The 26,280-nt window shown below is 40.5% G+C and overlaps 1 protein-coding gene across 1 annotated transcript in view; it reads right to left on the bottom strand.

Moving 5' to 3' along the window:
* The window catches only part of LOC123771298 (probable G-protein coupled receptor Mth-like 1), an 87,700-nt gene extending 63,269 nt beyond the window's left edge, over positions 1-24,431 (bottom strand). Inside the window, exons 1-2 of the mRNA XM_069305103.1 lie at positions 21,291-24,431; positions 20,424-20,620 (exon numbers count right to left, since the gene is read on the bottom strand). Of these exons, the coding sequence (XP_069161204.1) occupies positions 20,424-20,620; positions 21,291-21,394 (301 nt within the window). The 5' untranslated portion in view covers positions 21,395-24,431. The remainder of the gene's footprint in view (positions 1-20,423; positions 20,621-21,290) is intronic.
* Positions 24,432-26,280: the final 1,849 nt, after the last annotated feature.

Below are 26,280 nucleotides of genomic sequence, written 5' to 3'. Positions count from 1 at the left end.
ACAACCTATACAGATGCCAATGACAAATCCGAGTGCATGACACCACACAATGGATGAAAGACGTACACAGAGTCATAACCATTAGCTGCGGTAAAAAGGATGCTACCGTGGCCCATAAACTTTATAACCTGGGCCAGCATTAGCTGGAATTTCCATGAAACGACGTAGAATCCTAGCCCTGCCAACCGGGACAGATCCCTTATCACAAGAAGTCGGAAGTGAGGCCTAAATCTTTGAAGCCCAAAGGCTCATAGCTGGAAAAAACCACACCACAGAATTACCAAGATCAGTTGTAACACAGCAGCGGCAATGGGAGCACATGGGAAATCTCCTCTTACAGAGACCAGAGGGAAAATTGGCATGAGAGACAAGACAGACAGACTTGCAAAATGAATATCAAAGAAAGCCACTACAGAAATTCTCATGAAGTGGATGAATATCGTGGACACAGCTTCCGCTGCAGCTGCTGCAGAGCTGCCGAATTCAGTTCCGATAGCAAAGTATCCGGTCTTTGAGGCCTGATGGTTGGGTATTATTGCTGTTTTTACTTCTGTGAGTGAACCATGGGTTTGTTTCCAGCACTTGGTCCAGCAGGGGGTTTATGCCTCTCTTTTGTTTATTTTCTCAGGTAAAGGGATAATGTGAACTGCAACATAAATTCCCGGGCACGCAGCCTTCCAGCTGGTCTGTGACTGAATTGGTGCTTATGGTTTCCTTCCAAGTTTAGTCTTAGAGGGGGGTTTTGGTGCTCCATTCCAAGCCTGCTGTTGCAGTTTCTGTTTTCTCTGGGTGTTTCCCAGCTTGATGATGGCCGTTGGTCACCCTTCTATTTGTGCTAAATCAGTATCTTGGATTGATGGGTGCTTTTATCTTCAGTGTTGATGGTGTGGCCGATTGCCTTTGTTGTGGGCCACACCAACATTTTAGGCTATGGCTTCGTGGATGTTGGCTACTTTGCTGTTTAGGGCTCACTGTTTTGTTGTTGTGAACCTGGTCGGGTTAGCCGCCCTATGCTGCTGGCTTGTTCACTGGTTGCATTTTCTGTTTTTCTCTGGCTTCTTGTGGACGGTCTGGCTGCTTCAATTTGAGGTCACCTGCCTTGCCCCATCTTCTTTGTGGAGTCCGGAGATCCTTGGTGCTTTGGGGCTGATCTTTATTTATGATCTGGATTTATGCTGAGACTCCATGCCATCTTTTGACTGCTAAGTTTGTTCTCTTGTTCTTAGGGTGTCCTAATAGTCGTTTTTGATGCCTCATTCCCTATTATGGGTTATCTTGAGGTTATCTTGAGATGATTTCGGGGTTTAGCGTCCCCGCGGCCCGGTCCTCGACCAGGCCTCCTTTTTGTTACACTCCCCCCCCCCCCTCCCACAGGAAGCAGCCCGTAGCAGCTGTCTAACTCCCAGATACTTATTTACTGCTAGGTAATGGGTGCATAACGGTGAAAGAAACATTTTGCCCATTTGTCTCCGCCTTCATCGGGGGATCGAACCCGAAACCTCAGGACTACGAATCCGAAGCGCTGTCCACCCAACTGTCAGGCACCCTGACAGTTGTTTCCTGACAGGTGTTTGTTTTTTTGGTATTTTGGTAACAACTGACTTTTGCGAAGGGCTTAAAAACATTTGGAGAGCTTTGTTCTTTAGAATTTTGAAATTCTGAAAGCTTATTTTGCTCAAGTGATAATATCTGGATTTTCTGTTTTCCTGTTATATTTGGCATTCATCTTTAATTCGGCAGGGTTTGAAGCTTTTGATTTGCATAGTTGGGTCTTTTCATTTTACCAGTGGCATTTTAAAGATAATTCGCACTCCTGATTTATTTCAATTTGAGGCATGTTGTCATCTTCTCCAGCTGAGGCACTTCTTCCAATTCCACCTTTGTTTTCTGGATCTGTCATCAGGGTTGGCTCCATTGTCGTTTTTCTGTTTGGGCTGGATCTCTACCTCGGCTAAAACACACACATACTTCTTAGGGTTTTTTTATATGCATCTTGCCTTCCTAAATGTTCGCGCGTCACATAACTTCAACAGTGTTTTGGGCAATCTTTTCTGCATTTTCTCTGACATATTTTTGACCTTGTTACAGCTCCTGGTAAGTCAGCCACTTGCATCTTTCCTTCCTTCGTGACCAGTTTTGTTTTTTTTACCTTTGACTCATTGTTGTGGGAAGCATCTGGCCCAAAAAAAACATTTGCTCCTTGCCTACTAGGTGGTCAGAAATTTTGGCATCAGGTGCCAGGTGCAGCTATTTTATTTTTCCAACAATAATCACAATTGGGCTGTGCCACGTTCGGTCTCCACCTCCTGCTGGTGTTGGGGTGAACTTCTAAAAGGCTCAGTTAACTTTTTAGTTGGAAATGCTCGTTTTGGAGTAGCTTTGGAGTCAGTTTCCTTCACCCTTTTTCTTCATATTCTGTTCCGCGAGAGGAGGTTTCCTGGGTGATCAGGATTAACGAATCTGACTTCCTGCTTTTGAATCAGTATATTGTGGTTCGAGGTTTGCTGACACTTGATTAAGATTGGCATTGTGTGGTGTCTGAGCATTGGGCAGTGGCCCCGTCTTCATTATAGTCTCCTTCTCGGAGGTCCAACCATATGGGATTTTTGTTTCGGCATTTGGGTGACAGACGTTCCACTGTGGGAAAGGACGGCAGTTGTTAGTTAATTTGTCCAATACTGACTTTTCTGTTTTTTGGTATTTTGGTAACAACTGACTTTCGCGAAGAGCTTAAAGCCATTTGGAGGGCTTTGTTCTTTGAATTTTGAAATTCTGAAAGCTTATTTTGCTCAAATGATAATATCTGGATTTTCTGTTTACGTGTTATAGAGTGCTTTTCTTGGAATGCTGTTTATTTCTTCCAACTCTTTTTTTTCTGGGAATAAGTTACTAGGAGTAAAAATAGAGTAAATAAAGATATTATAGTAATATACAAACCACCAGATGCAACGGATTAGGAATTCACTGAACAGATAAACAAAATAGAGAATAGCCTCGATAATTTGGTAAACCCATTACCTGATATTACCTTCCTAGGTGACTTAAACCTGCCTAGTCTAAGATGAAAAATAGCAAACAATAATATTATACCAGGAAATCTATCTGGACATAACCAACCACAGATTAGGGAATACTTAGATTCTGTGATAAATTTTCACTCAATAAAAGAGCCAACTAGGAACTAAAATATACTAGATCTGGTCTTCACAAACAATGAAGACATACTCAGGGACATTATGATCTCAGATACCACAAACTCAAATCACAAGCTCGTTGAAGTGCAAACTAACATCAATGCTCATAATAGACCTTAAACAATGATCATGCGAGAGGGGTTATTCAGTAAATTTAATATTAATAATAAAATGATTGACTGGGAAAAAAATTACAAACATACAAACAAACAGGGGGGCATTCAAACATTCAATGAGAAACTGTTCTAAGAAATTGCTTGATATCCGAACACCTGGAAAGTATAACTGATATATCATGAGGTTATCTTGAGATGATTTCGAGGCTTTAGTGTCCCCGCGGCCCGGTCCTCGACCAGGCCTTCACCCCCAGGAAGCAGCCCGTGACAGCTGACTAACACCCAGGTACCTATTTACTGCTAGGTAACAGGGGCATAGGGTGAAAGAAACTCTGCCCATTGCTTCTCGCCGGCGCCCGGGATCGAACCCGGGACCACAGGACCACAAGTCCAGCGTGCTGTCCGCTCGGCCGACCGGCTCCAACGGTCAACGCCACTTATCAACACAAGTGTGGGAGATTTTGAAAAGAAAATTGACAACATGTCCATACACTCAGCCTTTGGTCCAGACTCATTTATTTCAGTATTTATAAAGTAATACAAAGTGCTAGCAGCACAGGAACTCAGTATAGTGTGGAGGAAAAGCTTGGACATGGGGAAGATAACAGATGTGCTTAAATCAACAGCCATAGCTCCTCTACACAAGGGAGGGAGCAAAGCTTTGTCTAAGAATTATGGATCAGTTGCAGTAACGTCCCACATAATAAAAGTATTAGAGAGAGTGATCAGGAGTCAAGTCTTTAGTTTCGGGGGAGACCAGTAACCTTCATAACCTAGGCCAACATGGATTTAGAGCGAGAAGATCATGTCTCTCATAGCTACTTGACCACTACGACAAAATTACTGAGGCATTAGAAGAAAAGTAGAATGCAAATGTGATATACATGAATTTTGCAAAGACATTAGATAAATGGGATCAAGGAATGATTGTACACAAATTGAGGTCAATGGGAATAACAGGTAAAGTAGGACAGTGGATACTCAATTTTCTATTGAACAGAACACAAAGATTAACAGTCAACTAAATAAAATCTAGTCCAAGTGCAGTTAAAAGCTCTGTACCTTAGGGTACAATCCTAGCACTACTTATTTTCCTTATTCGCCTATCAAATAAAGACAAAAATGCAAGTCACAGCTTCGTATCATCCATTGCAGATGATTCAAAAATTACCATGAAAGTTACCTCTGCTGAAGACATTGAAAAACTACAAGCAGGTATAAATAACGTTTTCGACTGGGCAGTAGAGAATAACATGATGTTCAACAGTGATAAATTCCAGGTATTCCGGTACGGAAAAAATGAGGACCTTAAACACAATATAGGGTACAAAACACAGTCAAATCTGCCCATAATAGGAAAGCATGTATAGGATCTGGGAATAATAACATCTGACAAATTAACGTTCAGGGAGCATAACAATGCAATATTGCGTCGCCAGAAAAGTTATAAGATGAATTACGGGGACCTTCATATGCAGAGATCCCATCACAAAGGTTGTACTAATCAAATCATTTACGCTTTCCCGTCTCGAGTGCTGCTCGATACTCACTTCCCCCTTCAAAGCGGGAGATAGTGCTAAAAAAGAGGGAAGGCAGAGAACATATTCGGCACACGTAGACACAATAAAGCATTTAAGTTATTGGGATCGTCTCAAAGTTCTCCAAATGTACTCACTAAAAAGGAGACAAGAAGATATCGAATAATATACACATGGAAAATACTGGAAGGTCAGGTCCCATAAATTCACAGTAAAATAACAACATATTGAAGTGAACGATATGAAAGAAAATGAAGAAAAGAACCAGTGAAGAGCAGAGGTGCCATAGTCATAATCAGAGAACACTGTATAAACATCAGAGGTCCACGGTTGTTCAACATATTACGAGAGAGAGTGAGTAAAAGATATTGCCGGGTGTGTATTCCCCTTGTTCACCTAGTTCTTATTGTAGGGGTTGAGCTCTGCTCTTTCTTCCCGCCTCTCAACTGTCAATCAATCAACTGTAACTAACTGTTTATAGTCTCCGTGGTGTAGTGGTAAGACACTCGCCTGGCGTTCCGCGAGCGCATTGTCCTGGGTTCGTATCCTGGCCGGAGAGGATTTACTGGGCGCAAATCCTTAACTGTAGCCCCTGTTTGACTCAACAGTAAAATGTGTACTTGGTTGTAAAAACAATTCTTCGAGGCGGGGATCGTATTCCAGGGATCTGCCCAAAACGCTACGCGTACTAGTGGCTGTACAAGAATGTAACAACTCTTGTATATATCTCAAAAAAAACAAAAACCTAACTAATGTCTTTTTTCACACACACACACACATCCAGGAAGCAACTCCGTAACAGCTGTCTAACTCCCAGGTATCTATTTACTTGTAGGTAACAGAGGCATCAGGGGTGAAAGAAACTTTGCTCATTTGTTTCTGCCTGGTCAAGGAATCGAACCCGGGACACAGAATTACGAGGACTGCGCGTTGTCCGCTCAGCTGACACTAGGCCCCCCTGTGTGTGTGTGTATGTGTGTGTGTGTGTGTGTGTGTGTGTGTGTGTGTGTGTGTGTGTGTGTGTGTGTGTGTACTCACCTATTTGTACCTACTTATTTGTGCTTGCAGGGGTTGAGCTTTGGCTCTTTGGTCCCGCCTCTCAACTGTCAATCAACTGGTGTACAAATTCCTGAGCCTACTGGGCTCTATCATATCTACATTTAAAACTGTATATGGAGTCAGCCTCCACCACATCACTGCCTAATGCATTTCATCCGTTAACTACTCTGACACTGAAAAAGTTCCTTCTAACGTCCCTGTGGTTCATGTGGGTACTCAGTTTCCACCTGTGTCCCCTTGTTCGCGTCCCACCAGTGTTGAATAGTTTATCATTGTTTACCCGGTCGTTTCCCCTGAGGATTTTGTAGGTTGTGATCATGCCTCCCCTTACTCTTCTGTCTTCCAGTGTCGTAAGGTGCATTTCCCGCAGCCTTTCCTCGTTACTCATGCCTCTTAGTTCTGGGATTAGTCTAGTGACATACCTTTGGACTTTTTCCCAGCTTCGTCTTGTGCTTGACATTACACAGGTTTCTGAATGCTGTTCTGATGTTAGCCAGCCTCGCATATGCCGCAGACGTTATTCTTTTTATGTGGGCTTTAGGAGACAGGTTTGGTGTGATATCAACTCTTAGATCTTTCTCTCTGTCCGTTTCATTCAGTACTTCATCTCCTATTCTGTATCCTGTGTCTGGCCTCCTGTTTCCACTGCCTAGTTTCATTACTTTGCATTTATTCGGGTTGAACATCAACAACCATTTGTTGGACCATTCACTCAGTCTGTCTAGGTCATCTTGTAGCCTCCTAGTATCATCCTCAGTTTCAATCCTCCTCATAATTTTTGCATTATCGGCAAACATTGAGAGAAACGATTCTATACCTTCTGGGAGATCATTTACATATATCAGAAACAGTATAGGTCCAAGGACTGACCCCTGCGGGACTCCACTCGTAACGTCTCGCTAATCTGAGACCTCATCCCTCACACTGACTCGTTGTCTTCTGTTGGTTAGGTGCTCCTTTATCCAACAGAGTACCTTCCCTTTCACTCCAGCCTGCATCTCCAGCTTTTTCACTAGCCTCTTGTGTGGCACTGTATCAAAGGCTTTCTGAGAATCCAAAAATATGCAGTCTGCCCACCCTTCTCTTTCTTGCCTTATTTTTGTTGCCTGGTCGTAGAATTCAAGTAACCCTGTGAGGCAGGACCTGCCATCCCTGAACCCATGTTGATGCTGTGTTACGAAGTTCTCTCACTCCAGATGCTCCACTAGCTTTCTTCGCACAATCTTCTCCATCAGCTTGCATGCTATGCAGGTTAAGGACACCGTCCTGTAATTCAGTGCCTCCTGTCTATCCCCTTTCTTGTATATCGGGACTACGTTAGCTGCTTTCCAAATTTCTGGCAGTTCCCTTGTTGCCAGTGATTTGTTATACACTATGGAAAGTGGTAGGCACAGTTCTTCTGCTCCTTCCTTTAGTATCCAAGGGAAGATTCCATCTGGGCCTATAGCCTTTGTCACATCTAACTAGTAGTAAACACTTCCTTACTTCCCCGCTGGTAATCTCAAACTCTTCCAGTGGTTCCTAGTTAGTTATTCCCTCTCTTATCTCTGGGATTTCTCCTTGCTTTAAGGTGAAGACCTCCTGGAATTTCTTATTCAGTTCCTTACACACTTCTTTGTCGTTTGTAGTGAATCCTTCTGCCCCTATCCTAAATTTCGTAACCTGTTCCTTTACTGTTGTTTTTCTTTGCCTTGCTTGCGATGTCATTTTCGTATTGTCTTTCTGCCTCTCTTCTCATCCTGACATATTCATTTCTGGTATTCTGGTATCTTTCTCTGCTCTCCATTGTTCTGTTATTCCTATAGTTTCTCCATGCCCTTTTACTTTGCTGCTTAGCTAACCTACATCTCTGATTAAACCATGGGTTTCTCATCTTCATTTCACTGTTTTCCTTTTGGGCTGGGACAAACTTGTTTGCTGCGTCCTTGCACTTCTGCGTGATGTAGTCCATCATATCTTGGACCGTCTTTCCTCTGAGCTCTGTTTCCCATTCTATTTCTATTAGGAATTTTCTTATCTCCTCATAGTTTCCCTTTCGGTATGCAAACCTTTTGGTTTCGATATCCCTCCTCGAGTTCAATAACATTTCTTCAATCAGGTACTCAAAAGTACACTGTGGCTGCTCATTCCTACTGGGGCCTCAAAACCGATTTCTCTTTTGTCGGAGTCGTTCAGAGTGAAGACCAAGTCGAGTCTCGCTGGTTCGTCAGTTCCTCTCATCCTTGTGGGTCTCTGACATGCTGAGTTAAAAAGTTTTTAGTCACCACCTCCAGTAGTATGTGTGTGTGTGTGTGTGTGTGTGTGTGTGTGTGTGTGTGTGTGTGTGTGTGTGTGTGTGTGTGTGTGTGTGTGTGTGTGTGTGTGTGTGTGTGTGTGTGTGTGTGTGTGTGTGTGTGTGTGTGTGTGTGTGTGTACTCACCTATTTGTACTCACCAATTTGTGCTTGCGGGGGTTGAGCTTTGGCTCTTTGGTCCCGCCTCTCAACTGTCAATCAACTGGTGTACAGATTCCTGAGCCTACTGGGCTCTATCATATCTACATTTAAAACTGTGTATGGGGTCAGCCTCCACCACATCACTGCCTAGTGCATTCCATCCGTTAACTACTCTGACACTGAAAAAGTTCCTTCTAACGTCTCTGTGGCTCATGTGGGTACTCAGTTTCCACCTGTGTCCCCTTGTTCGCTTCCCACCAGTGTTGAATAGCTTATCCTTGTTTACCCGGTCGATTCCTCTGAGGATTTTGTAGGTTGTGCTCATGTCTCCCCTTACTCTTCTGTCTTCCAGTGTCGTAAGGTGCATTTCCCGCAGCCTTTCCTCGTAACTCATTCCTCTTAGTTCTGGGACTAGCCTTGTGGCATACCTTTGGACTTTTTCCAGCTTTGTCTTGTGCTTGACAAGGTACGGGCTCCATGCTGGGGCCGCATACTCCAGGATTGGTCTTACATATGTGGTGTACAAGATTCTGAATGATTCCTTACACAGGTTCCTGAACGCTGTTCTGATGTTAGCCAGCCTCGCATATGCCGCAGACGTTATTCTTTTTATGTGGGCTTCAGGAGACAGGTTTGGTGTGATATCAACTCCTAGATCTTTCTCTCTGTTCGTTTCATTAAGTACTTCAACTCCTATTCTGTATCCTATGTTTGGCCTCCTATTTCCACCACCTAGTTTCATTACTTTGCATTTCCTCGGGTTGAACTTCAACAGCCATTTGTTGGACAATTCACTCAGTCTGTCTAGGTCATCTTGTAGCCTCCTACTATCGTCCTCAGTTTCAATCCTCCTCCTGTGTGTGTGTGTGTGTGTGTGTGTGTGTGTGTGTGTGTGTGTGTGTGTGTGTGTGTGTGTGTGTGTGTGTGTGTGTGTGTGTGTGTGTGTGTGTGTGTGTGTGTGTGTGGTGTGTGTGTGTGTTTGTGTGTGTGTGTGTGTGTGTGTGTGTGTGTATGTGTGTGTGTGTGTGTGTGTGTGTGTGTGTGTGTGTGTGTGTGTGTGTGTGTGTGTGTGTGTGTGTGTGTGTGTGTGTGTGTGTGTGTGTGTGTGTGTGTGTGTGTACTCACCTAGTTGTGCTTGCGGGGGTTGAGCTCTGGCTCTTTGGTCCCGCCTCTCAACCGTCAATCAACAGGTGTACAGGTTCCTGAGCCTACTGGGCTCCATCATATCTACACTTGAAACTGTGTATGGAGTCAGCCTCCACTACTTTACTTCCTAATGCATTGCATTTGTCAACAACTCTGACACTAAAAAAGTTCTTTCTAATATCTCTGTGGCTCATTTGGGTACTCACTTTCCACCTGTGTCCCCTAGTGCGTGTGCCCCTTGTGTTAAATTGCCTGTCTTTATCAACCCTGTTGATTCCCTTGAGAATCTTGAAAGTGGTGATCATGTCCCCCTAACTCTTCTGTCTTCCAACGAAGTGAGGTTTAATTCCCGTAGTCTCTCCTCGTAGCTCATACCTCTCAGCTCGGGTACTAGTCTGGTGGCAAACCTTTGAACCTTTTCCAGTTTAGTCTTATTCTTGACTAGATATGGACTCCATGCTGGAGCCGCATTCTCCCGGATTGGTCTTACATATGTGGTGTACAAGATTCTGAATGATTCCTTACACAGGTTCCTGAACGCTGTTCTGATGTTAGCCAGCCTCGCATATGCCGCAGACGTTATTCTTTTTATGTGGGCTTCAGGAGACAGGTTTGGTGTGATATCAACTCCTAGATCTTTCTCTCTGTTCGTTTCATTAAGTACTTCAACTCCTATTCTGTATCCTATGTTTGGCCTCCTATTTCCACCACCTAGTTTCATTACTTTGCATTTCCTCGGGTTGAACTTCAACAGCCATTTGTTGGACAATTCACTCAGTCTGTCTAGGTCATCTTGTAGCCTCCTACTATCGTCCTCAGTTTCAATCCTCCTCCTGTGTGTGTGTGTGTGTGTGTGTGTGTGTGTGTGTGTGTGTGTGTGTGTGTGTGTGTGTGTGTGTGTGTGTGTGTGTGTGTGTGTGTGTGGTGTGTGTGTGTGTTTGTGTGTGTGTGTGTGTGTGTGTGTGTGTGTGTGTGTGTGTGTGTGTGTGTGTGTGTGTGTGTGTGTGTGTGTGTGTGTGTGTGTGTGTGTGTGTGTGTGTGTGTGTGTGTGTGTGTGTGTGTACTCACCTAGTTGTGCTTGCGGGGGTTGAGCTCTGGCTCTTTGGTCCCGCCTCTCAACCGTCAATCAACAGGTGTACAGGTTCCTGAGCCTACTGGGCTCCATCATATCTACACTTGAAACTGTGTATGGAGTCAGCCTCCACTACTTTACTTCCTAATGCATTGCATTTGTCAACAACTCTGACACTAAAAAAGTTCTTTCTAATATCTCTGTGGCTCATTTGGGTACTCACTTTCCACCTGTGTCCCCTAGTGCGTGTGCCCCTTGTGTTAAATTGCCTGTCTTTATCAACCCTGTTGATTCCCTTGAGAATCTTGAAAGTGGTGATCATGTCCCCCTAACTCTTCTGTCTTCCAACGAAGTGAGGTTTAATTCCCGTAGTCTCTCCTCGTAGCTCATACCTCTCAGCTCGGGTACTAGTCTGGTGGCAAACCTTTGAACCTTTTCCAGTTTAGTCTTATTCTTGACTAGATATGGACTCCATGCTGGAGCCGCATTCTCCCGGATTGGTCTGACATATGTGGTGGATAATGTTCTGAAAGATTCCTTACACAAGTTTCTAAAGGCCGTTCTTATGCTAGGCAACCTGGCATATGCTGCTCATGTTATCCTTTTGATATGAGCTTCAGGGGACAGGTCTGGCGTGATATCAACCCCCAGGTCTTTCTCTCTCTCTGACTCTTGAAATATTTCATCTCCCAAATGATACCTTGTATCTGGTCTCCTGCTTCCTACCCCTATCTTCATTACATTACATTTGCTTGGGTTACACTCTACCAACCATTTGTTCGACCATTCCTGCAGCTTGTCCAGGTCTTCTTGAAGCCTCAAGCTGTCCTCCTCTGTCTTAATCCTTCCCATAATTTTGGCGTCGTCAGCAAACATTGAGAGGAATGAGTCTATACCCTCTGGGAGATTATTTACGTATATCAGAAACAGGATAGGTCCAAGCACAGAGCCCTGTGGGACTCCAATGGTGACTTCACGCCATTCTGAGGTCTCACCCCTCACTGTAACTCTCTGCTTCTTATTGCTTAGGTACTCCCTTATCCACTGGAGCGCCCTACCAGTTTTTCCTGCCTGTTTCTCCAGCTTATCCATCAACGTTTTATGGGGTACTGTGTCAAAGGCTTTCCGGCAGTCCGCCCATCCTTCTCATTTTTGCTTAATCTTTGTCACCTGATCGTAGGATTCTATCAAGCCTGTAAGGCAAGATTTACCCTCCCTGAACCCATGTTGATTGGTTGTCACGAAGTCCCTTCTCTCCAGATGTGTTACTAGGTTTTATCTCACAATCTTCTCCATCACCTTGCATGGTATACAAGTTATGGACACTGGCCTGTAGTTCAGTGCCTCTTGTCTGTCACCCTTTTTGTATATTGATACTACATTAGCAGTCTTCCATATTTCTGGTAGGTCTCCCATTTCTAGTGACCTACTAGACACTATGGAGAGAGGCAAGCAAAGTGCTCCTGCACACTCTTTCAATACCCATGGTGAGATTCCGTCCTGCCCAACAGCTTTTCTCACATCCAGTTTCAATAGGTGCTTCTTGACCTCATCTCTTGTAATTTCGAACCTTTCCAAGGTCACCTGGTTTGCTGCCACCTCTCCTAGCGCCGTGACTTCTCCCTGTTCTATTGTAAAGACCTCCTGGAACCTTTTGTTGAGTTTTTCACACACCTCTTTGTCATTCTCTGTGTACCTGTCCTCGCCCACCCTAAGTTTCATCACCTGTTCCTTCACTGTTGTCTTCCTCCTGATGTGACTGTGAAGTAGCTTTGGTTCGGTCTTGGCTTTATTAGCTATATCATTTTCATATCAGCTGCTCTTCTCACACTAACATACTCGTTTCTGGTTCTCTGGTATCTCTCTCTACTTTCTGGTGTTCTGTTATTACGGAAGTTCCTCCATTCCATTTTGTTCAGCTCCTTTGCTTTCATACATTCCCTATTAAACCACAGATTCTTCCTTTGCTTCTCTGTTTTTTTCCTGTCGGGCTGGGACAAACCTTGCTTACAGCCTCCTGACATTTTTGGGTGACAGTCCATTATGTCTGGTACGGACTTGGTTCCGAGTTCTGTGTCTCAATGTATAGCCCATAGGAGTTTATTCATCTCTTCATAGTTTCCCTTTCGGTACGCCAGCCTTATGATTCTCATTTCTTTTTTGGGGGTGATAATTCCTAGCTCAACCAGGTACTCAAAGCTCAATACACTATGATCACTCATTCCCAAAGGGGCTTTCAGCTTAACTTCCCTTATATCCGACTCATTTAGGGTAAATATCAGATCAAGCAAGGCTGGTTCATCCCCTCCTCTCATTCTTGTCGGTCCGTTGGCGTGTTGACTTAGAAAGTTTCTTGTTGCCACATCCAGCAGCTTAGCTCTCCATGTGTCTGGGCCTCCATGTGGGTCTCTGTTATCCCAATCTATCTTCCCATGGCTGAAGTCTCCCATGATTAGTAGTCTGGATCCATTCCTGCTAGCCACAGAAGCTGCTCGCTCTATTAAATTGATGGTGGCCAAGTTGTTTCTATCATATTCCTGACTGGGTCGTAAGTCCTTGAACCACAGACTATTACTTACTAACAGTCTGATAAGTTTGATAAGAACCTCTATACTCTGCCTTTAACAGAACTATGATATATTCTAAATTAATATTTAAAATCAATCTGTATACCTTATTTATGACCTAGGGAGAGAAGGGAGTGCGTACGGCCACCTCCCCCGCCAAGCACAACCTTTGTGAATTTTATAGATGTCTGTATATTGGGATAAATGCATATATATATATATATATATATATATATATATATATATATATATATATATATATATATATATATATATATATATATATATATATATATATATATATATATATATATATATATATATATATATGTCGTACCTAGTAGCCAGAACGCACTTCTCAGCCTACTATGCAAGGCCCGATTTGCCTAATAAGCCAAGTTTTCATGAATTAATTGTTTTTCGACTACCTAACCTACCTAACCTAACCTAACCTAACTTTTTCGGCTACCTAACCTAACCTAACCTATAAAGATAGGTTAAATTAGGTTAGGTAGGGTTGGTTAGGATTGGTCATATATCTACGTTAATTTTAACTCCAATTAAAAAAAATTTGACCTCATACATAATGAAATGGGTAGCTTTATCAGTTCATAAGAAAAAAATTAGAGAAAATATATTAATTCAGGAAAACTTGGCTTATTAGGCAAATCGGGTCTTGCATAGTAGGCCAAAAAGTGCGTTCTGGCTACTTGGTACGATATATATATATATATATATATATATATATATATATATATATATATATATATATATATATATATATATATATATATATATATATATATATATATATATATATATATAAATTTGTGAGGGTACCACCTCTGGTGCCAATGTGGGGACCCATAGCCTCGGAGAAGAAAATAAAAAGTATTCAGAGGAGACCTTGTGGTCTCTCACTGAACACTAATATTATCTTCTACCACCCCCATTCTTTTGTATGTACACATATATATTTGCTTTATTTGAACTTTGTTACAAAAAAGGAGTTACATATAGGTTACAAAGATGGTTATCATAGGTTGTCGAGTTCCTCCAGCTCCTCAGATGGCGGGCAGGAACCCTGGATGCAGTGCGCATTTCCCCTCTGTATCGCCACACTGAGGCGCTGGAAAAGAAAGCTGGCAGCTCTAGGGTCCCTTGTTGTTTCAATGAGCCTAAAACCCAGTTCCTTCAAAAAACTGGTAGCACTTTTACCCCAGGCGCCGAGTGTCTTTGAAGCAATGGGGACAAAATTGTAGTGGTGATCCAGTTCTCTATACTTACGGGATTTGGCTGCTTCCCTGTGGGTGGCAGCGCCACCTGGTTGTTCAACACTGAGGTCAATGTAGGTGTTAGCTAGGGTTGATACGCATGTGTAGTCCCATACCAACTGCTTGCCATTCTTCCAAGGGTTCACTGTGATACCATCCGGGCGACCAATAAGAGCATCAGAGTTACGGGGAGTTAGGTAACGGGGCTCTCTTTCAGCTGGGCATCCAGCTGTGGTGAGGCTCCTCTTGATGGTGTCGTTAACTTCACTGTGCCTCGAGTGCCATCCCCCTGTGCTTTGGCAGAGTAGGCCATGGTTGCCGTACCTGTCAGCCACCACCTCGCCGCAAATACACCTATATCTGGTGTGGATTGGGGCAGCAAGGCGGAGGGCCACAGCAATTCGGAGGGCGTGTGGTGTGAGACGCGTGCCAGTTGCCGACATTGGGGTTGCTAACAGGAAATCCCCTGCATGTGGGGCTGCTACTGCTGTGAGGCGAGCAATGTCGTGTTGTGTTGTTCCAGCACCCAGGCACTCTGCAGCAACTTGGTCTACAATGGGGGCCATCCCAGCTGGATTGCTTTTGGGCTTTTGGGGATGGTGGTTGAGGTGATGGGCCTGCACGAGAGGCCCACTCTGTGGCACAGCGTGTAAAATTGGGATCATGTTCACCTGCCAGCTGATGTATGTGGGCAGGTAGAATTTCCTTCACAAGGTCGTCGGATGCTGATAAGAAGGACAGGAAGGCTGGAACAGCGATTTGCGTTGCTGTTCGAACTCCGAGGCCCCCAAGTCTTACGAGAAGAGAGGCTTGTTTCCACTGTAGGTCATCAAGAGAGAGGTTAAGGGATTTTTCTAGCATTGATTTCAGTAACCGGTCATACTCACCTAATTTTTGGCTACTGTAAGATGGTGAACACCTCAGAAAGTAGGTTAACCTGGGGAGGGACAGATATCTGGTGATGAGGTAGAGTGCATAATGAGCATCAATATCCTCAATCCTCCCATCCATCCTCTTAAGGTCGGCGATTTTCTTATCAAGGACCTCATCGATGGCTTTCAACCCCAGGGGAGCTCCTAGGAGTGTGCTGTCTTCAGGTTTAGTTTTATGGATATTTGGCAGAAGACCCTCTATTCTCTCTACGATGCCCTGGTTGGAACATATTATTTCCCATTTAGAAGGGTTCAGGGTGAGGCCTAAAACTGCATCTTGCTCCTGGATTTTTCTGATGTCCTTCAGGAGGGAGTCTTGGGAACCAGCTAGGGTACCATCATCCAAGAACCAGATGTTAAGCTCGCTGGACAGGACCTCTGTGACTTGTTTGATGACTGAGCAGAAAAGGAGAGGAGCAAGGGGGTCACCCTGTTGGACGCCTTCCCGCGAGTCAATTTCATGTTCGCCAAAAAGTAGCTTAAAATCCATACTGTAGCATGAATGTACAAAAGGGTAGAGGGAAGGGAAATGCCTATGAACCGCACGGAGCATACCTATGAACCGCTATGAACCTACCTAACCTAACCTAACCTTGCTTTTTCGGCTACCTAACCTAACCTAACCTATAAAGATAGGTTAGGTTAGGTTAGTTAGGGTTGGTTAGGTTCGGTCATATATCTACGTTAGTTTTAACTCCAATTAAAAAAAATTTACCTCATACATAATGAAATGGGTAGCTTTATCATTTCATAAGAAAAAAATTAGAGAAAATATATTAATTCAGGAAAACTTGGCTTATTAGGCAAATCAGGCCTTGCATTATAGGCTGAGAAGTGCGTTCTGGCTACTAGGTACGACATATATATATATATATATATATATATATATATATATATATATATATATATATATATGTCGTACCTAATAGCCAGAACGCACTTCTCTGCCTACTATGCAAGGCCCGATTTGCCTAATAAGCCAGGTTTTCCTGAATTAATATATTTTCTCTAACTTTTTTCTTATGAAATGATAAAGCTACCAATTTCATTATGTATGAGGTCAATTTTTTTATTGGAGTTAAAATTAACGTAGATATATGACCGAACCTAACCAACCCTACCTAACCTAACCTAAGCTATCTTTATAGGTTAGGTTAGGTTAGGTAGCCGAAAAAGTTAGGTTAGGTTAGGTTAGGTAGGTTAGGTTGTCGAAAAACAATTAATTCATGAAAACTTGACTTATTAGGCAAATCAGGCCTTGCATAGTAGGCTGAGAAGTGCGTTCTGGCTACTAGGTACGACATATATATATATATATATATATATATATATATATATATATATATATATATATATATATATATATATATATATATATTTATATATATATATATATATATATATATATATATATATATATATATATATATATATATATATATATATGTCGTACCTAATAGCCAGAACGCACTTCTCAGCCTACTATGCAAGGCCCGATTTGCCTAATAAGCCAAGTTTTCATGAACTAATATATTTTCTCTAATTTTTTTCTTATGAAATGATAAAGCTACCCATTTCATTATATATGAGGTCAATTTTTTTTTATTGGAGTTAAAATTAACATAGATATATGACCGAACCTAACCAACCCTACCTAACCTAACCTAACCTATCTTTATAGGTTAGGTTAGGTTAGGTAGCCGAAAAGGTTAGGTTAGGTTAGGTTAGGTAGGTTAGGTAGTCGAAAAACAATTAATTCATGAAAACTTGGCTTATTAGGCAAATCGGGCCTTGCATAGTAGGCTGAGAAGTGCGTTCTGGCTACTAGGTACGACATATATATATATATATATATATATATATATATATATATATATATATATATATATATATATATATATATATATATATATATATATATATATATATATATATATATATATATATATATATATATATATATGTCGTACCTAGTAGCCAGAACTCACTTCTCAGCCTACTATGCGAGGCCCGATTTGCCTAATAAGCCAAGTTTTACTGAATTAATATATTTTCTCTAATTTTTTTCTTATGAAATGATAAAGCTACCCACTTCATTATGTATGAGGTCAATTTTTTTTATTGGAGTTAAAATTAACGTAGATATATGACCGAACCTAACCAACCCTACCTAACCTAATCTAACCTATCTTTATAGGTTAGGTTAGGTTAGGTAGCCGAAAACGTTAGGTTAGGTTAGGTTGTCGAAAAAACATTAATTCATGAAAACTAGGCTTATTAGGCAAATCGGACCATGCATAGTAGGCTGAGAAGTGAGTTCTGGCTACTAGGTACGACATATATATATATATATATATATATATATATATATATATATATATATATATATATATATATATATATATATATATATATATATATATATATATGTATATATATATATATATCTATATATATATATATATATATATATATATATATATATATATATATATATATATATATATATATATATATATATATATATTGACTTCTTCTTGATATATATATATATTGACTTCTTGATGTGTAGAATAACATCTACAATAGGTTCAGTAACAGGGTATACATCTACATCTACACATCAAGAAGTCAACACCAGCAATCAACAGCCAATTATTGCACAACTATATTCTACCCACCTCAAGACTCCGCTCCAATATAGAAGCATCAAGAAATATGGACCAATAGGCTTTCTACAAACACTTCTATTCAATATCCATTGTTTCGTGTTCTGTCTTGTGTTGATGAAATTAATGCCCTATTAATACTCTTGTTCTGTCTTGTGTTGATGAAATTAATACCCTATTAATGCCACATCTTGTTCTGTCTTGTGTTAATGCCATATCACCCTTTCCACCTCACTCAAATGTAGATATAAAATCGGAGATGCGTAAGTTCTATTCAGTTGTGTATTTGTGAACTAAAGTCTTTGAAAATGTAATAAGTTTTACGAAACGCGCTCGTGTCGCGTCAGACTAGAAATAAAAATGAATTTTGGAGAATTGATTTTTGATTTACCTCCAACAGTGAAAAGAAATGTACGAAAGATTGAGAAAATTCGTGTTAGAATTATTAATCTTACTTTTTCGGTCATATTTAATAATATATATATATATATATATATATATATATATATATATATATATATATATATATATATATATATATATATATATATATATATATATATATATATATATATATATATATATATATATATATATATATATATATATATATATATATACATATATATTGGTGTATACTGGCAGCAGGTTTTCTTTCAAACATGTTTCATTGAATAATTGGCGTGGATATTCATTGCCAATTACACTGAATTAATCTTTGTATTTTAGATAGGAGCTGCCTCGTATGGGCCAATAAGCCTTCTGCAGTTACCTCTATGTTTCACCCCACATTTATCTCTTATGTATCCCCCCATGTTTTCACCTATATTGTATTATCACCTGACCCAGTGAGGGTATATAATCAACCAGCATTGTAAGATCTGTTCACTTGAGAATGAACTATGGAGGTTCGAAACGTTGTGCAAATTGTATAATTAAGTGTAATACACTCTATAGTAAATCACTTCTTTTCTTCACCTTAAAAGTACGAAAATGAGTTTTGGAGAACTCCTATTTCAACTAAGCCCTGATGCTAAGAAAATAGTTAGAGGGATAGAAGCCCTAAACCAGAAAATAATAAATACAGAATATGCGGTCATATTCAATGATCATACATATATATATATATATATATATATATATATATATATATATATATATATATATATATATATATATATTCATATATATGTATGTTGTATTTATGCTTGTAGGTTAGATTATCATTTTAAAATCACTGCAATCACCTTCTGTGGTTGATTGTTCGATAAATCCCTGAACTATATGTTTAACAGATCTCTCACCCTGCTCATGGAGGACAGAAGAAAGTGTATATATGCTGGTTAGCACTGTAAACGTGTGGCCACGCTGCGGTAGAAAATAGTAATAATAAAAAAACTACGGAAGAATACTACGACCCCGAGTACTACAAGACCTACCCCGACGGACAGCCAGAATTCCATGACCACGACAACAACCTGGTCGACGGCATGATGAAGAAGAAACTACGAATTAAGCTGTGCATAGCAGATGCAACGCGATGCATTAATCGATAAGTCGCCTACCTGAACAGACAAGCCTCTTGCAGGACATGAACTGCGAGCGACCATGAAGTTGATCATCCACAGATATATAGTGTCAGCTACTGGTACGGGTAATGGCTCCAAATAGCCTCCACGTACGAACAATTCATACCCGTACCACCTTTTAGGTGGCTTAATCTCAACCAATCAATCGTGAATGATATTGCCCTTTTAAAGTGCCCCGGTATATGGCAAATTTATCCTGGTCATGTTAAATGAATGTACAATGGTAGAGTGGTGAAGAAAGCATGTTAGAGTTACTTTGAAGTTAGGAGCAGAGTAAGGTCAAAGAGATGGGCATATATGGTGGGAGAAAGCAGGAGGTGGGAGAAAACATCATATGAGATGTCGTGGAAAAGAAGACAGTACTTTATAAGATCTAACTAGTTTAAAACATTATATGGTAACGTAAATGGATCAGTGCACCACCCCGCAGCCTTATAAAGTGAAACTGTATAATGGACTAGATAAAATGTATGGACGGGCACAACGTTTTGATATGAATATTATTTTACTGCTTCACTATATTCTTCGGGCTGATACCTTCAATGTCTATTACAGGGAGAAGGCGATAGGATAGGCGGGAGATAGGAAATAGGATATTGGTTTCAATAGCTTCAAATACTGAATTAATGTTTGCAAACATCCAAGGCCCTTCGAAGGGCTAATAACTTGCCTATAAATTACAATCTATGTATATCAAGGTAGAAAAGATAATTTACTGCAACCCACATTAACCAACTCTTTAGCATTTATTTTAGGATGCTGTAGCTATTGAAAATTAAATTATAAATTATTCTACAGTAATAAGAGTGACGTACAATTACATTAATATTTACCTTGGTACCAGCATGACACCTTTCCAAATCCTGGCCGAATCAGGCTGTTGAAAGTAGGATGATCTGGAAGATTATCCACTATTATCCCCACGACCGTCACTATCACAGGGCCACCCCACGCATAGGTAGAGTACACCCGAAATTTTTTAGCGTCATTGGCCAAGATACCAGTTATTGGTATGCAGCGAACAGTGCCTCTGAAAAATATATTATCGCGTAAATAATCAATATAATTGACAAATTACTTATTCCAACAAAAACGTTTAGCTAAAACAGCTCAATTTGAAATATAAAAGTCATAAAATAATACATGTAATCTTAACTCTATAAAACATTAATTGGAGTTGCCAGGTATGATCGATTCTTTTTCATATTTTTTAGTTCTTGTTTAAATATGAGCCTGAAAGCTGGCTGTTATGGGTTCCCGTGTTTATAAACATATATCCTTGTAATTTTCTAGGGGTGAGCTCCCATGTGGACATTCCTGTGACACTGATCCTATTTCAGACAGCCGGCTGCCTCTGGTGGAGTTCTTTATTCTTCTGTCAACAAGTAAGCTACTGTGGTGTGATTAGGACGAGACTTACATCTCAACGTCTAATGAATTAGACGTTGTTGAGATTTAAGTCTCATCCTAATCACACACTCAGACCTTGACAAAGTTCTCAGGAGAGTGAGAAAATCTTGTGTATATTCCATACTTAAATTTCTCAAATACACAAGTGTGGGTTTTTATCCATTATTATTATTATTATTATTATTATTATTATTATTATTATTACTATTATTATTATTATTGTTAATTTTAACTTTCAGAGATGCACGAATTATAATTCAGCTCAATTGTTCCAGCTTTTGTTTGCTTACCTTATTACTCGCCAGATGTCAAAGCACATTACATTCAGCCAGAAAAACACTGCCAAAAATGAAAACTGAAGAATTACTCCTGGAAAGAGATTAAAAGAGATCATTGACTGTAATAAAATGCCCCTTCTGTACTTAGCCTCAAAAGTTTACACTGACCATTGACGGTCAAACTTTGTCTCCTCTACGAGGCGATAGCACACGGGAATCCGATATCAACCCAAATCTGAGATAAATTTCCATAGTGCAATGAAGTGTTAATTCCCAAAAACCAACAACGCAATCGCCTTAGGAATTGTTTATTTTAAATATTTAAATGACAAAACAAAACTTTGAAAAGTACTAAACATGTGATCCCAGATAATCCTCCAATTTGCTACCTGGTTATAATTTTCGGGTTTCCTATAGTCTGACAGTCTATAGACTATAGTATATAGACTATATATACCTATAGTCTTAAGGGCCTGACAGCTGAATGGACATCGCCTGGGATTCGTGGTCCTGAGGTTCCGGGTTAGATCCCAGGGGGAGGCGAAAACAAATAAGCAGAGTTTCTTTCACCATAATGCTCCTGTTAACTAGCATTAAATATGTACCTGGGAGTTAGACAGCTGCTACGGGCTGGGGAAGGGGGTGTAACAAAAAGGAGGCCTGGTCGAGGACCGGGCAGCGGGGACGCAAAGCCCAGAAATAATCTCAAGATAGTTAGGGGAAAGAAAGCCTGTTTAGGCTTAACGAAATTATCGTTAAGCCGACTGTTGAACTTTTCCAGGATGCAACCCACAACAGTTGCCAAACTCCTAGATACCTCCTTACTGCTTGGTGAAAAGTAACTATTTGCCAAATTGCCCTGCCTGGGAATGAAATGGCTCTGTCTGGGAATGAAACCCGGTATCTTTTGAATGTGAACCAATGCCAGTAACAAACTCACTACAGCCCCAGCAAAGGGCCCCCACACGCTCTAGCCCAGGGGCAGTGTATTTCCTGAGTGAAGAAAGGAGAGAGACAGGTCTGGGATGGTGAGCTACTTAGGTTATATCAGGCTGAAAACAGCCAACTGAAGTACATACCTCCCGGGCAGTGACACAGGTAGCAGCCAAAGTAATTGGTGGAATACATACGTTTCCGACAGCACCAGAAGAACTACTTCCAACATATATGATTTGGTCGAAAATAGTAATGAGAATCATTCATTGTGAATGGAGGGAGTTTGGGTATCTTGTGGCTATATTTCATTACACTAAGACATTTTGAATCAGAATTGCATTAATCTCTTATCCCAGTGTGCTCCCGGTTTCATAGAAAGAATATTTATTGGAAAATTAAGCTGTTCTTGTCGTCAGTAGGCAGTTATTGTCCCACGGGTATCTGGCACTAGCTGGTCTGACCAGTAGTCGCCAGTTCATAGCGCATGGGAGCAACTAGAGGGACTGCCAAGAAAAATATATTGAAAATTTAATTTTGGTGTTACATAAATCTACATAATAATTTTACAATAAACACCAATGTAATAAATTCCAATCCATACGTGATTAATGCATCATCAAAACATCTTGGAAAATTAGGATAGTTAGGTCATTGGAACATTATTTGTGCGAAATCAGGTACAGAATTGAAGATAGACTTATTTGACGAATGCATGCAAAGCTAAACATTTTGGCTATTTTCACCACCTTTGAAAGCCTTAGTTTAGTAAACTTGAGAAGGCAAATTAAAATGACCTTATATAAACTCTCCAAAGCCTCAACCACAAGGTGAAATATGTTAACAATAGTAGTAGTGAAAAGTGCGACAATGCCTGTCAATTTTGTTTTTTCAATGGACGGACATAAGCGTAGGGGGTGCTTTCAAGGTATTCACATAGCCGGGCATAGTTGTAAGAGTGTTTTCCGCTTTTTTCCCGACGGCTGGGCATAGGCATAAGTGGTATTTTCATTTTTCGAGCGCTCCCTCCTATCATATATAATGTTCCAAAATGTGAATTAAAATGCGCCCTCCTAGGTCCTGCCCTTTTGCTCTAGTGGATTAGAAGGGCCCCCTCACCTGTCCGGGTCCGTTTTCCATTAGCTCGGCGAGTGATTGCTAGCGTTCTAATCCCTTTAAATTTCGATCAAAGGGATTAAAAGACCGGCTTCGATGTGTGCTGTTTTCCGTTATCCCGGCGAGTGATTGCTAGTCTTGCAGTCCCTGAAAATCCCTTAATCAAGGGGGATTAAGTGGCCAGCTTCCGTCTGGGGTGTTTTCTGTTACCCCAGCGGACAGTTCAGGTGCATTCATCTTCCATCATTAAGCCCGTTTTCCTTAATGACGTATTTTCATACTGTTTCCAATTTTTCGAAGATAATTTTCTAGCTAAGATTGCATTTTGAACATAAGAAATGAAATTGCAGAAGACCTTTTTGCAGGATTTTCTATTTACTTCCAATCTATGTTAACCAAAACATCAACTGCCGCTATTAGATGAACTGCAGTAGAATTATTTCCAATAAATTAATACTTCTTCCATCTTTATTTATACACTTCAATAAGGTCACTCCATTAATATTTAAAAGGACCTATTTGTTACCCGTACTTATCTAGAAGCTTTATATTTATAGTATAAAACCAAGGATCGTTTATTGGGCATAGTAATTGATGAAATCCACTATCTCCCATTCGTATGAAACAAGAGAGCAACACAGCACGAACTAACACTTGCGTTTGTGTTCAACCATGTTACCAAACCAGTATCTTCCCGAGTATTTTCCTAAATTTAAACTTAACCAATTTATACCCATTATTTCGTGTTCTGTCTCGTGTTGATACTTTTAGTACCCTATTAATATCCCCTTTGTTATGTCCATTCATCCACTTGCACATCTCTATCATGTCACCCCCTAACTCTTCGCCTTTCTAGAGAAAGGAATTTAAGCTTTGTCAACCTTCCTTTATAAGAGAGGTTTCTAATTTAAGGATTTACCTTATCATCCTAAATAGGAACACTACTGAAGTTCCTGTTAGAGTCTTCAACGACATGCAAGTATGTGTTATCATATAATTGTTCAAGGAACAAGCTATAACATCACTCAGACATTTTCATTAATTCCTCTCTCACAGCTATAACTGTGTACGTCTTATTAACGCTCAAAAACATGCACCTCACTGTAACATATCCATCTATACCTAATCAAAATACTCATTCAGTGTCCATATATATGTATATATATATATATATATATATATATATATATATATATATATATATATATATATATATATATATATATATATATATATATATATATATATATATATAGCCGGAACTTGAAACCGGCCATATACTGCAGGTATGTTGACGACATTTTTACACAGGTACCTGATGTCAGACATCTGCAGGAGCTGAAGGAGGCATTTGAGCAGAGTTCCGTGCTGCGTTTCACTTACGAGACGGAAAAGGATGGGAAGCTGCCTTTTCTAGATGTAACAGTCATGGAAAAGGGCGGAGGTTTCCACACTGCAGTCTACACAAAGGAAACAAGCATAGGAATGTGCCTAAATGCCAACAGCGACTGCCCTGACAGGTACAAGAGGAGTGTTGTTAACGCATACGTCGACCGTGCTCTCAGCCACAGCTCAGAATGGAAGCAAGTCGACGAAGAACTCTGTAGGGTAAGGCAGGTCCTAGTCAATAACGGCTTCTCCAATGGTTTCATCGAAGACATCATAAGAAGGAAAGTGAAAAGCCATGCAACCTCCGAAGAGACAACTAACACAACACCTATACCCCCTATTAGACTATTTTACAGGAACTTCTTTTCCACAGCTCATAAAACAGAGGAAAGGGTCCTGAAAGATATTGTTAATAGAAACGTTATCCCTACAGACAAAAATCAGAGGATACAACTGACGATTTACTATAAAACCAGAAAAACGGCCAGCCTACTCATGAGAAACTCTCCAGACACAAAACAGAACGCTTTAAAAGAGACTAACGTCGTCTATGCCTTCAAATGCCCACTTGGGGACTGTAAGCTCCAAAAAACCCAGTATATAGGCAAGACAACAACATCTCTTTCTAGGCGTTTAACGATGCATAAACAACAGGGCTCCATTAAGGAACATATAATCTCTTCCCATAACCAAACCATCGCCAGAGAAATCCTAGTAAACAACACAGAAATCATCGATAGATACAGCGATAGCAGGCGGCTTGACGTTTGCGAGGCACTACACATCAAGAAGTCAACACCAGCAATCAACAGCCAATTATTGCACAACTATATTCTACCCACCTCAAGACTCCGCTCCAATATAGAAGCATCAAGAAATATGGACCAATAGGCTTTCTACAAACACTTCTATTCAATACCCATTGTTTCTGTTCTGTCTTGTGTTGATACTTTTAATACCCTATTAATATCCCCTAGTGTTCTGTCTTGTGTTAATGCCACATCACCCTTCCCACCTCACTCAAATGTAATGCCACATCACCCTTCCCACCTCACTCAAATGTAAATATAAAATCAGGGAAACGCAAGTTCTAATCAGTTGTGTATTTGTGAAGTCTTTGAAAATGTAATAAGTTTTACGAAACGCGCCCGTGTCGCGTCAGACTAGAAATAAAAATGAATTTTGGAGAAGTGATTTTTGATTTACCTCCAACAGTGAAGCGTAATGTACGAAAGATTGAGAAAATTCGTGTTAGAATTATTAATCTTACTTTTTCGGTCATATTTAATAATATATGTCTACAGGAAAGACTGCTACCAAAATATACTAATGTTAAAGTGCACGACCCAGCAGCAAGGAATCAAGCCTTCACGATAAAATATCGCCAGGATCTGATTCGTGATCAGATATACAAGGCAGAGAATGAAATCAAAGACAACAAAACGCAACTACTTCATGCTACAAACGAGTGGAGAAATAGCAACATCGACCATAGTATCCGTACCCGCATTGAACAACACCTCGACATCCTCACAGACCAACATCACCTCAGCATTGAAACAAG

Source organism: Procambarus clarkii, chromosome 54, assembly GCF_040958095.1.
Source record: "Procambarus clarkii isolate CNS0578487 chromosome 54, FALCON_Pclarkii_2.0, whole genome shotgun sequence".
In the NCBI taxonomy this organism is placed as follows: Eukaryota; Metazoa; Arthropoda; class Malacostraca; order Decapoda; family Cambaridae; genus Procambarus; species Procambarus clarkii.
This window is presented reverse-complemented; position numbering and strand designations above follow the sequence as displayed.